At 40.3% G+C, this 11433-nt stretch overlaps 1 protein-coding gene across 1 annotated transcript in view; it reads left to right on the top strand.

Moving 5' to 3' along the window:
• Positions 1–245: 245 nt before the first annotated feature.
• ACOXL (acyl-CoA oxidase like) overlaps positions 246–11433 on the top strand; it is a 511038-nt gene continuing 499850 nt past the window's right edge. The window contains exons 1-3 of the mRNA XM_044659510.1: positions 246–350; positions 8171–8257; positions 8939–9037. Coding sequence (XP_044515445.1) covers positions 246–350; positions 8171–8257; positions 8939–9037 — 291 coding nt within the window. The remainder of the gene's footprint in view (positions 351–8170; positions 8258–8938; positions 9038–11433) is intronic.

Genomic DNA, 11433 nt, shown 5'->3' with positions numbered 1-11433 from the left:
AGGATGGAAATTTCTAAATATGTGATTAGTACTGACTCAAACACCTACCATGTTTCTAAAACCGTCCTCAGAGAGGACATGCTAGATATAAGTGCGTGGGATCAGACCACAGTCAAGGAAAAGACATCAAAAGGGACTGGGCTTAGTTGTTGGATTGCCAGATGAAGAAGTCAGGGGCCGGAATGGTAGAAGCCCAGGGTGGGAATCATTGGCCAGCAGGGCTCAGAACATAATGAGAACTTAACATGAGATATGGTTTGTTTCAGGCAGAGAAAAAGAAGAATTTTGTCAGGAGAAGTCTTGTCATTGGAGAAGTCCTTTCCATTGCAGACATGGCAACAGGAGTAAAGGTAAGAGATGATGGGTCTCTAATGGGGATTCCTACTTTCTAAACAGAGAGAAGTTAGAAAATGGAAGTCCCTCAGAGGAAAATGAACTCATTAGAACTGATTTTGTTTTTGTTTTTTAATTTTTATTTTGAATATTTTTCCCATAGTTACATATTTCATGTTCTTTCCCTCTCCCCCAAACCTCCCTAACCCCCCTTAGCCGATTAGAACTGATCTTCAATCATTATGAACACAGTTTTTGCCCATCCCTCAAGGTTTAGTTTATTTCACTCATTCATATGATAGGCAATGTGACCTATTGGAGGAGATGCTGGACTTGGAGTCTGGAAGATATGGGTTCAAATCCTATCCCTGACATTTACTAGGTGAAGGATTCTGGACAAGCCATTTAATATTTATTTGCCTCAGGTAATTCTTTAAGATGTTCTTTAGGCTGATTGTAAATTGTGTGAGTGAAGTACTTTCCAGACAACATCACAAATCCTTTGTATTCAATTAACAATCCATTCAACAAATAATAATAATACCTAACCCTTATATAGTGTTTACTATCTCCAAGGCATAGTGTTTATCACTTTTCAATTATTATCTCTTGTTTGATCCTCACAAGATCACTGGGAAGTAGATGCTTTTGGTATTCTCTCTTTACAGATGAAGAAACTGAGGGAAACAGGGATTAAATGATTTTTTTTCCAGGGTTGGTTCAGTTATTTTTCAGTTGTGTTCCACTTTTCATGGAAAAGATTCTTCAGTGGTTTGCTGTTTCCTTCTCCAGCTTATTTTCTAGATGAGAAAATTGAGGCAAACAGGGTTAAGTAACTTGCTCAGGGTCACACAGCTAGTAAGTGTCTAAGGCTGGATTTGAACTACTGAAGATGTATCTTCCTGATTCCAGGGCAAGGACTGTGTCCACTGTGCCACCTAAGCTCGCCTTTCCAGGGACACACAGCAAGTAAATTCCGAGATTTGATTTAAAACTCATGGCTCCCTGATTCCAGATGCAGTATTCTATCCACTGGACCACCTAGGTGCCCCAAATACTCAATGAGAAGCTGTTATATGCAAAACAAGGCACAGAAGAGAATAAAACCTGCCCTCCTAGACCTTATCTGTCTTGTACAAATCACTATTCTAGATGTCGCGACATTATGAGAAACTGTTCAAACCAGGGGTCTCCAACAAGCGGATGGGATAGGATGGAAGCTGCTTAGATACCTGGTCAGATTCTGAGCCTGTTGACACCATAATGACTTTCTCTCTATGGTTTACCCCATGAAGCCTCCTCTGATTTCCTCTTTCCACCCCCAAGTCACCAATGACTTTTCTCCTGTCACATTTAATAAAGTGCTTTGTACTTTGCTTATGCACTTATGCATTAGATCATATTAAAGTGATCTGGATGTTTCTTTTCTCTGGATTGTAAACTCTATGAAGACGGTGATTCCATCTCAACTAAATTTCGTCTCTTCTCCAGCTCTCTGTACACAGTAGATGCTTTGCTGAATGAAATTTAAATTCAGTCTAGAGCAGGTGTCCCCAGATGGTCAGTCAATGAAGCTTGTGTGACATCTGCTTCCTGTTCAGGGAGTTCATTGCAAGGCTCAAGGATGTGTCACTGGCATATTTTGTGAACTCGGGGACTTGGGGGAAAAAAAAGAAACAAGCCCCCCTACCCTCCAAGAAGCTAGGGACCTTTGCCTTAGATCTATTTGATATTGTCATGGCAACTTCTTTTACTTGCTTACTTCCTTCTTATTTCTACCTCCCACGCCTTCTCACTATGAGTTTAGGATGTGAAAAATTAGATTGGGATCATGAAAAAATGTCTGGCATGTGGGAGCCATTGAGAATTTTTCTCTGAGGATCCTAGCAAGATGTTTGGGTGTATTTTAAAAAAAGCCAAATTAAGGTTTGAGTGATACTTTCACACTCTCTAAGGATGAGTACAGAATCAATTCAAATGCTAACTTAATTTTTTTTTTGTAACCCTTCCCTTCCCTTCACTATTAGAATCAATACTAGAACAGCAATAAGAACTAGACAATAAAGACTTGTCCAAGGTCACACAGCTAGGAAATGTGAACAGATTTAAACCCAGGACCTCCAGTCTCCAGGCCTAGCTCTCTATCTCTACCTAGATGCCCTCTCAAATGCTAATTTAAAAAAAAACCAACAACTTTTGTGTTTTTTTATATAGTGTTGATGAGGGAATATTTTTCCTGCTCATCAGCTCCTGAGACAGGCTAGCCTAAAAAGTTGTAGAATTAAGACTATGAGCTTCTTGAGGACAGGGACTGTTTTTGCCTTTTTTTGGTACCCCAGTGCTTAGCACAGTGCTTGATAGACAGAAGATATTTAATAATTGCTACTTAGTTTCACTTGGAACAAAGGAACTCTGCCACACTGAACCAAGTCCATGGTACCTCTAGCCCAATGTTTTACTGAACAAAGGGTGTTCCAAAGGGGACAATTGTCCATCCTCAGCTCTTGGGGGAAGAGATAAGTACAAGTGCCTGGGCAAGGGCCTTCAGGGCTCATGGAGGTGAGCAGCCTGCTTGGTGATTGTCAGGGCATCCCAGGTTTTCTCACAGTCCCAGAACAGCTGGATTGCATTCAGCCTCTTTGCTTGATTCCTTTGCGTGAGCCCAGTTGTCAGCTGGAGGAGAGCGGTGTCAGATCTAGAATCCCTCAAAGTCAGCTCCGTCCTGGCAGGTCAGAATACATTTTACTTTTTCCATCAAAACTTTTATTTATCTAAAAGGCTTTGGGTGTCCCTGAGAGCTTTGGATAAACACAGTTGTACTCGAGCAGCAAAATCCTGGCAGGAACTGAAGTCTGGCACGGGGGCTGATTCGCAGTGGAATGGGGAGAGAAGGGAGAGAGAGATGCCAAGGAAAGGAGCTTAGTTTGCTGAGGATTTTGAATCCCCAATCTAGTTTGGGAGAGATCCCAGGGAAGGCTTCAGATCTGCCAAAAACATTGATGCAATCTGGAAACACTTTACTGTTGAAAGAAGTGTGACGTGCTTCCTTCTCTTCTTCCTAATGACCTTTGAGTTTTTTTGCTCTCATTTAGATGTTCTCATGATTGTTCTCCTTCAGGGTTGTGAGACATCTTAGTGCCACTCGTCCTCCTTCCCCTACCCCGCACCCACCAACTTCCAAGATAGCAGTAGGCTCCCTTTCCCTCAGGGAGGAAAAGATCCCAAACATCTCTGGTTCTTTTGTAAAATGAGAAGGGTCTCTAAGTTTCCTTATAGTTCTAAACTGGCCAAAACAACCTTGAATTCATTTAGGGAGCCTATTAATCTCACCACTCTGTAAATGAAATCCCAGGGAACTGGATCCCCATAATATTGCTCAGGTTCCAGTAGTCCCTAAAAAAAAAAAAAAGGAATCACAGGTGATAAGTCATCTATGATTTTGTCCAGTGGCCCAAGTCTCTCCTGTAGTCTGCCCCATCCTTTGGCCTATATCAGTGATTCCCAAAGTGGGCGCTACTACCCCCTGGTGGGTGCTGCAGTGATCCAGGGGAGCGGTGATGGCCACAGGTGCATTTATCTTTCCTATTATTTGCTATTAAAATGTAAAAAAATTAATTTCCAGGGGGCTACGTAATATTTTTTCTGGAAATGGGGCAGTAGGCCAAAAAATTTTGGGAACCACTGGCCTATATTGACCCTCAGCTAATAGCTGAATTCCAGGATGGGCTCCATTGACTATTGAAAACATTTCTGCCATTTTGTTCACTCAATAATAAACCCTTAATAAAAAATTAAGCTCTTGTTGATGGATTTTCTGGGCCTCAGTTACCTCCTTTGTAAATTGGTGGCAAAGTTCCTTGTATTATATACCTCATAGCATTGTTTTGGGGAATGCACTTTGTAAGATTTAAAGCACCATGTGCCCAGTTATATGTATGCTGTTTCCCCATTTGAATATGTCCTTCTTAAGAGCAGGGAATGTTCTTTTGTTTTTTATTTTTGCTTTTTTTTTTTTTATCCCTAAGCACAGTGGCTGACCCTAATTAAATAAGCACTTCATTATTATTTGTTGACTGACCGACTGACCGTCATGGCCCTTGGAGGCTCCCTCAGACTTGTACTTGTCACTAACGCCATCTTCCAGAGCAGGGGTAATCTCACCACAGCTGTGGCCCCTTCTGTAGACAAGTGAAGACAGAACAGTAAAAAGATTTCCAAAACAGACACCACATTTCAAAGATCTTCTTCACTTAAGCATTTACTTATTTTTTTGTAAAGATATTTTATTTTACCAATTACACATAATAACAAATTTCTACATATGTTTTCTGAAGTTATAGGATCCAAACTGTCTCTTTCCCTCTCTTCCTCCCCACTCCTGGAGCTGGCAAGCAATTGGATCTGGGTTATCCATGTATTATCATGCAAAACCTATTTCCATATTGTTCCTTTTTGGAAGAGAATAATCTCATAAAACCAAAACCCCAAATGAAAAACCCAAATAAATTAAATTAAAGTGAAAAATCCTATGCTTTGATCTGTGTTCCAACTCCAACAGATCTTTGTCTGGAGGTGCATAGCATTCTTTGTCCCAAGTCCCTCAGAATTATCCTTGATCTTTGTATTGCTGAGTATAGCTATACTTACCACAATTGATCATGCCACAATATTGCTGTTACTTGTATAATGTCCTCCTGGTTCTACTTATTTTACTCTGAAACATTTACTTTTTCCATTTTTCCATCCCCAATCACATCCAGGGCATACTGTCTGCCATTTGCTGTCCTCATTCATTGGTGCACCTCAGATAAGGAGGACAATGCTGGATTTTCACCTGCAGAGATGATGCCCTTCAGGTGGGCATTTATGTCAAATTTGTGTCCAGGAGCAGGGATGGATTTTGTGCAGATCATTCTCCTTCCCTTGACACAAATGGCATATTTGTGAGATGGTCAGCCAGGGATAGCTACCTGGTTCTTACCATCCCTGGGACTTTAGTCCCTTTAGCCACCAGTGTGGCTCATGCAGAGAAGGCTTAGGTCAGCAGGTATGTTGGTACTAGCTGAAAAAATAGAGAGATCAGTCAGTAGAACAATGGGCACATATATTCAGAAGCAAAATAGCATGGTAGGATGATGTATGGTAAAGCCTGAGCCTCAGTTTCCATGAAGAAGACATACAATATGTCAGAAATTTAAGGGAAAATTTACCTGCAGCCTCACTGAGTCATGGGGTCAGCCTCTGGACATGAGCATGTAATCTCCCTTTGATGCCACAGATTGCCCTCAGAGCCGCTGAATACAGACACTTCTCTGTACCTTCTAGAAGGAGAAGGGATTCTGAGACAAAAATCTAAATCCTACCCCTGACTCTGGCGTTATCTTAAGGAGTATTTTTTTTAACTCTTACCTTCTGTTTTTTAATCAATACTAAATATTAGTTGTAAAGCAGAAGAGCAGTAAGTGCTAGGGCAAGTGGGGTTAAGTGGCAGCTGAGTGGAGGATGGACTGGAATGAAAGGAAAGAGACTCATGGCAGGCAGACCAGCCAGCAAGGTATTATAATAGTCTAAGTATAAGATGATAAGAGCCTTTACTAGAGCAGTGCCAGGACCACAGGAGAGACAGCTGTGTATAAGAGAGTCAACCGAAATTTGGTAACATCAAATATGGGTGGTGTTGAGAGACAGTGAGGAGTCAAGGATGACACCTAGATTGGGAGTCTGGGTGACTGATAGGATGGTAACACCCTCAATAATAAGGAAGTTTAGGAAGAGGGGAGAGTTTGGGAGGAAAGACAATCAGTTTATTAGTCATGTTGAGGTTAAGCTATCTACAGGATGGTCAGTTCAAGATATTTAATGAACAAGTCGCTTAACCCTTTTTGCCTCAGTTTCCTCAAATGTAAAATGGGTTGGAGAAGGAAATGGCAGACAACTCCAGTATCTCTGCCAAGAAAACTCTAAATGGGATCATGAAGAGTCAAATATAGATGAAATGATTGAATAATCACAAAAAGACATATATTCTCAATTGGTGAATCTGCCAGGAGAATGGAAACAGCTCTTAACATTCTTAATATTACATTGATTTCAACAGCTATCAATAAGCCAACTAGCTATAAAACATGATGATTTTCTCAATAGGAGCAGGCACCCCTCTCTAGCCTAGGATCTCCCTAGGTTTGCCTTCCTATGTTCCTTCTCATTCCTGGACCTTCATTCTTACTGTCTGCTTGACCTTCTCTTCCCTCCTCTCTGCTTCTTCGCAATCTATCTGACAAGCCTAGGAGCTCTAGAAAGCCTTCGTCAATTCTTCTGGTCCACAAGAATTTTACCCTGTTCTGAACTCCCCTGTTCTTCGTTAATCACCCCATACACTGATGCACTTGCTAATTTATTACTGTTGTAAGATTAAAATTAATACCAATAACTCCAAGTATTATATTTCCTAAGATTTATTAATAATCACTTGAAGTAGAGGAAATAAAAAGAACAAAAGTAAAAGTTAAGAGAAGTTTTCCCAACCACTTTAGTGGGAGAAGAGGGTGAGAAGAGAGGTTACAGAAACTTTATCTCCAAAATGTAAGGATGTAACATGAGGACGAAAGTGGGATTCTGGGAAATGGAGTCCTGGGGTACAAAATTCTAATTACACACTATATATGATGTATTTCCTATTTGTTTTATCTGAATCTTGTTTCTTTGAGATTTCAAACCTCTTAAAGGTAGAGGTATATTGAGTATTGGAGACATGAAGCACACCTTCATATCATTTTTTTTTACTTTCTTTTATGTTTTTTCAGTTACATGTCAAAACAATTTAATTGTTTTCTGACATTTTGCAATTCAGATTCTCTCCCTCTCTCTCCCCAAGGCAGTAAATGGTTTGTGATAGGTTGGTAATACCAGTGCTTTCATGCAATTCATATTTCTATATTCCCCTTGTCGTGACAGAAGATACATATCATATACACATTAAAAAACTCACAAAAGAAAAAAGTGAAAGATGGCAGACTCCAACAGTTTCTTCTTTGGCTTTGGACAGCATTTTTTTTTTATCATGAGTCACTTGGCGTTATCTTGGGACCCTGTTTTGCTAATAATGGTTTAGTCCTTCATAGTTGATCGTCATATAGTATTTCTATTTCTATATACTTTGTTCTCCTGGTTCTGCTCACTTCACTTTGCATCAGTTCATATAAGTCTTTCAAGATTTTTCCTGAACTCATCCTATTCATTATTTCTTATGGCACATTCACATCAACTTTTAAAAACAAATTCATTTAGGTTAGGGGTCAACCCCTATGGCTACAAATCCCAAAATACCATGAGATACCCGGTGGAAGTATTGGGTAGGGAGCTGCTAATTAGCTATTATTAGATAATTAGCTATTATTAGATAATTAGCTATTATTAGATAATTATATTAGCTATTATTAGATAATTATATTAACATGAAAAACTATATACACATCCATATGTGTGTGTGTATATATATACATATATATTTTAAACCAAACTTAATTACCCGGCCAATATATATTGGCCAACCGGGTAATTAAGTTTGGTTATTTCTGTACTCCTGAAAGAATACAAGTAATGTCAGCTTCTTCTAAGTTTGGTGCCCTGGGAAAAGCTCTAGTTACCCTCTCTATGCATGTCTTTGCTTAAAGTCAAAGATCTCATCTCATTCTTCTTTTCTATCCCCCAAAGGACTCAGAATAGCCCTAGGAATACTGTTTTTGTCCAGTAGAAAATTACTGAAGGAAGCTGAATTGATAACTTGTGGATGTTAAATATTGCTAACAGTATTTTCTTGACTTTTTTTTTTTTACAGTGTGGCATAATTTACTGGTTATTTGGTGGGGCTGTCAGGAATCTTGGGAGTCCAGGACATGTTGCTAAGTGGTTCCTGCCACTCCAGGTACAGTAGAGCTTCAGCTATTTCCTTGCATTGCATTGTGAGAGGCTAGCCCCGAGGTGTTTGCAGGAAGCCCTGTAGGCATCTGTATGTGGTAAGCCTCAAGAATCCTGGGAAGGCAGGCCGTTTTCTGGGTTTATAGATAAGGACATTGGAACATAGAGTAAGGAGAAGGGGAAAGTAAGAACATGAATCATGTAACCATGGAAAATTTTTCTAAAAAAAAAAAAAGAGTAAGGAACTTGTTCAGTTTTACCTAATTATATCAGGATTAGAATTCTGCCTGAGACTGGCATCTTTCTGTGCAATGAGTAATGCTAACTCTCTAGTTTATCACTAATCTTTTGTATTAGTTCTTCCTCTGGTTAACTTAAAAAAAAATAAGAAAGAAAACTGGCATCCTATGATTGGATTGACTTTACAGGATTTTCAGATGCTATAAAGCTACTAAGGTGGAGTAAAGATCTCAGTGCCTAGTGGTACAGAGGAAAAACCATTGGCTTTGGAGCCAGAGGACCTGAGTTCAAGTCCCAACCTCTCTATGAGGGGCAAGTCACTTAAAAACCTCCCTATATGTCTCAGTTTCCTCATTTGCAAAAATAAAAACAGTGACTTCTGAAGTCCTTCTGTATCTAAAGCTATGATTGCATAATAGGAATATATTTTCTTTTTCATCAAACACAGGAGCAGAAATACACAGGGATGTTTGCGATGACCGAGCGGGGTCACGGTAGCAATGTGAGGGGCATACAGACAGAAGCGACTTTTGATCTCACCGCTCAGGTAATGATTCTGTGGCTTTGTTTTGTAATTTTGAAAAATCCCATCAGTCTGAGTAGGGACCCAAGAAGGAAGCCTGGTGTGTGTGTGTGTGTGTGTGTGTGTGTGTGTGTGTGTGTGTGTGTGTGTTCTGTGGCTTTAGATTAACTCCAGGTTCACCTGTCACTCTAGCATATGCAGATTGGGCTGTGTGATTGGTATGTGTAATGACTGGTGCCTTCCCCGAGGCATTTCACTGTCTTCTTTAGCAGGAGGGGGTTCCTATTCAGGGAAAAAAGAAACTGTAAGTGGTATAATGTATTTGGCCAGATTCTCCTCCCTTGAGTTGCTAAGCAATTAACTTGGCTGTCAAGAAGAAATCTCTCTGGTCTTATTCTGCAAAGGTAAACAGAGAAGCAAAAAAAATCACAGAGCTGGGAGGACCATTAGAGGTCACCATCAAGGATTGGCCAAAGGAAATCGGGCTGTTTAGCTTGGAGAAGAGGAAATGAAGGAGGACATGGTAGCTATCTTCAAGTTTTTGGAGGGTTGTCCCATGGAAGAGGAATTATTCTTGTTCTGCTTAGCCTTGGAGGGCGAGTCAAGGAATAATGGATGGTAGTTGATGAAAAGCAGATTTAAGGTTGATCTAAGGACAAATCTCCACTCTTATTCAGCACTGGCTGTTGGGAGTGTGCTCTCTTGGGAGGCAGTAGGTTTCCCTTCAGAAGCCTTCCAGTGAAGGCCAAATGAACACTTAATGGGTATGTTAGGAAAAGGCCATTATCCATGAGCTTTGGCGTGGACTGAGTGGCTTCTGAGGGCCCCTTCCTATTTTGAGATTCTTCGATCATCTCATCTTTCTTTCTTTGTCCCTCTCCACCATTTTATAGACCAAGAAACCAAAGTCCAGTCTTCATTGGCAATGACTTGTTCTAGGTCACAAGCTAATGAGTGACAGAGTTCAGAGTAGAGTCTATTTTCTCATTTATAAGATGGGGAAATTGGACTAGATGATCTCTAAGATCCCTTCCAGTTCTAATTCCATCATAATCTGCCTTCTGTCCAAAGCTCTTATTTTATAGATGGAAATCTTTTGTATATCTAGGTTAATTTTGTCCCAGAAATGCTTGGGTAGGCACATCATAAACAGAACAATTACCATCTAGATATTGGGTGTATCACAATTGAACATTTCTCTGCACTTCACCCTAAGACCTACAAGACAATAAACATTAGCAAGGGCTACCAGACAAAACTTTCCCTACAGGTATCTTATAGGCTTTTTATTTTCTGTGCGGCGCTGATGGAAGGGGAAAGAAAGGCAATAAGTATTTCTAGAGCATCTACAATATCCCAGATATTATTCTAAGTGCTTTACAAAGATTATCTTATTTGATCTTCATGATGACTCTGAGGAGCAGGTGCTGTTATTCTCATTTTACAGCTGAGGAAGTAAGGCAGGTAGAGGTGAAGTGACTTGACCAAGGCCCCATAGCTTTAAGTATCTGAGGTGGGATTTGAACACAGTCCTGTCTCTAGGCACAGCACTGCACTACCCAGCTGTGTGGCTTCCGTGTGTAGGGGGGCCATACTATCTTCCTTCCCTTACAGTAAGTACCCTTAGACTTGACTTCCTTTTATTTTTAGGAATGTAACATGGACTTAATTTTCTTGAAAATGTTTTTTGGATATTTCTCTCTCTCTGTCTCTCTGTCTCTGTCTCTCTGTCTCTCTCTGTCTGTCTGTCTGTCTGTCTCTCTCTCTTTAAACCCTTACCTTCCATCTTGAAGTCAATACTGTGTACAGGCTCCTTGGTGGAAGAGTAGTAAGGGTAGGCAATGGGGGGTCAAGTGTCTTGGCCAGGGTCACACAGCTGGGAAGTGTCTGAGGTCAGATTTGAACCTAGGACCTCCCGTCTCTAGGCCTGGCTCTCAATCCACTGAGCTACCCAGCTGCTTTTTCTCTTTATATTGACATTTCCCAATATGACTTTCCCCTCTGCCTCTGACATACAGAAAATAAAGAGTAGTAGTCCCATCCGAAAGTGTATGTGATATTTTGCATCCATAATCCTTCACTTGTTTGCCAAGGAGAGGGAAGAGTTAAATGATATGTTTTCTACAACCAGTATTGGCCATTGCCTATAATTTGAGTTTAGCTGCCTTTACAATGCTTTTCATTTGCATTATTATAATCATTGCATGTGATTTCTTTACTTTAAAAAAAGCACTTTATTTTACGCTTTTTAAAAATTAGAATCTTCCTTACGGCTGTTTTCCCCTTTTTTCGGTACTTGGGTCCCATGATCCCCAAATAGCAGAACCGATCCTGCTACCTGGTTTGCATTAGCAGATGGCACTTTCTGATAAGGGAGTTTAGCACTCAGAATATTAATACTGATGAGGTCCCGGTGAACT

The sequence above is a fragment of the Gracilinanus agilis genome, chromosome 2, assembly GCF_016433145.1.
Source record: "Gracilinanus agilis isolate LMUSP501 chromosome 2, AgileGrace, whole genome shotgun sequence".
NCBI classification, from domain to species: Eukaryota; Metazoa; Chordata; class Mammalia; order Didelphimorphia; family Didelphidae; genus Gracilinanus; species Gracilinanus agilis.
This window is presented reverse-complemented; position numbering and strand designations above follow the sequence as displayed.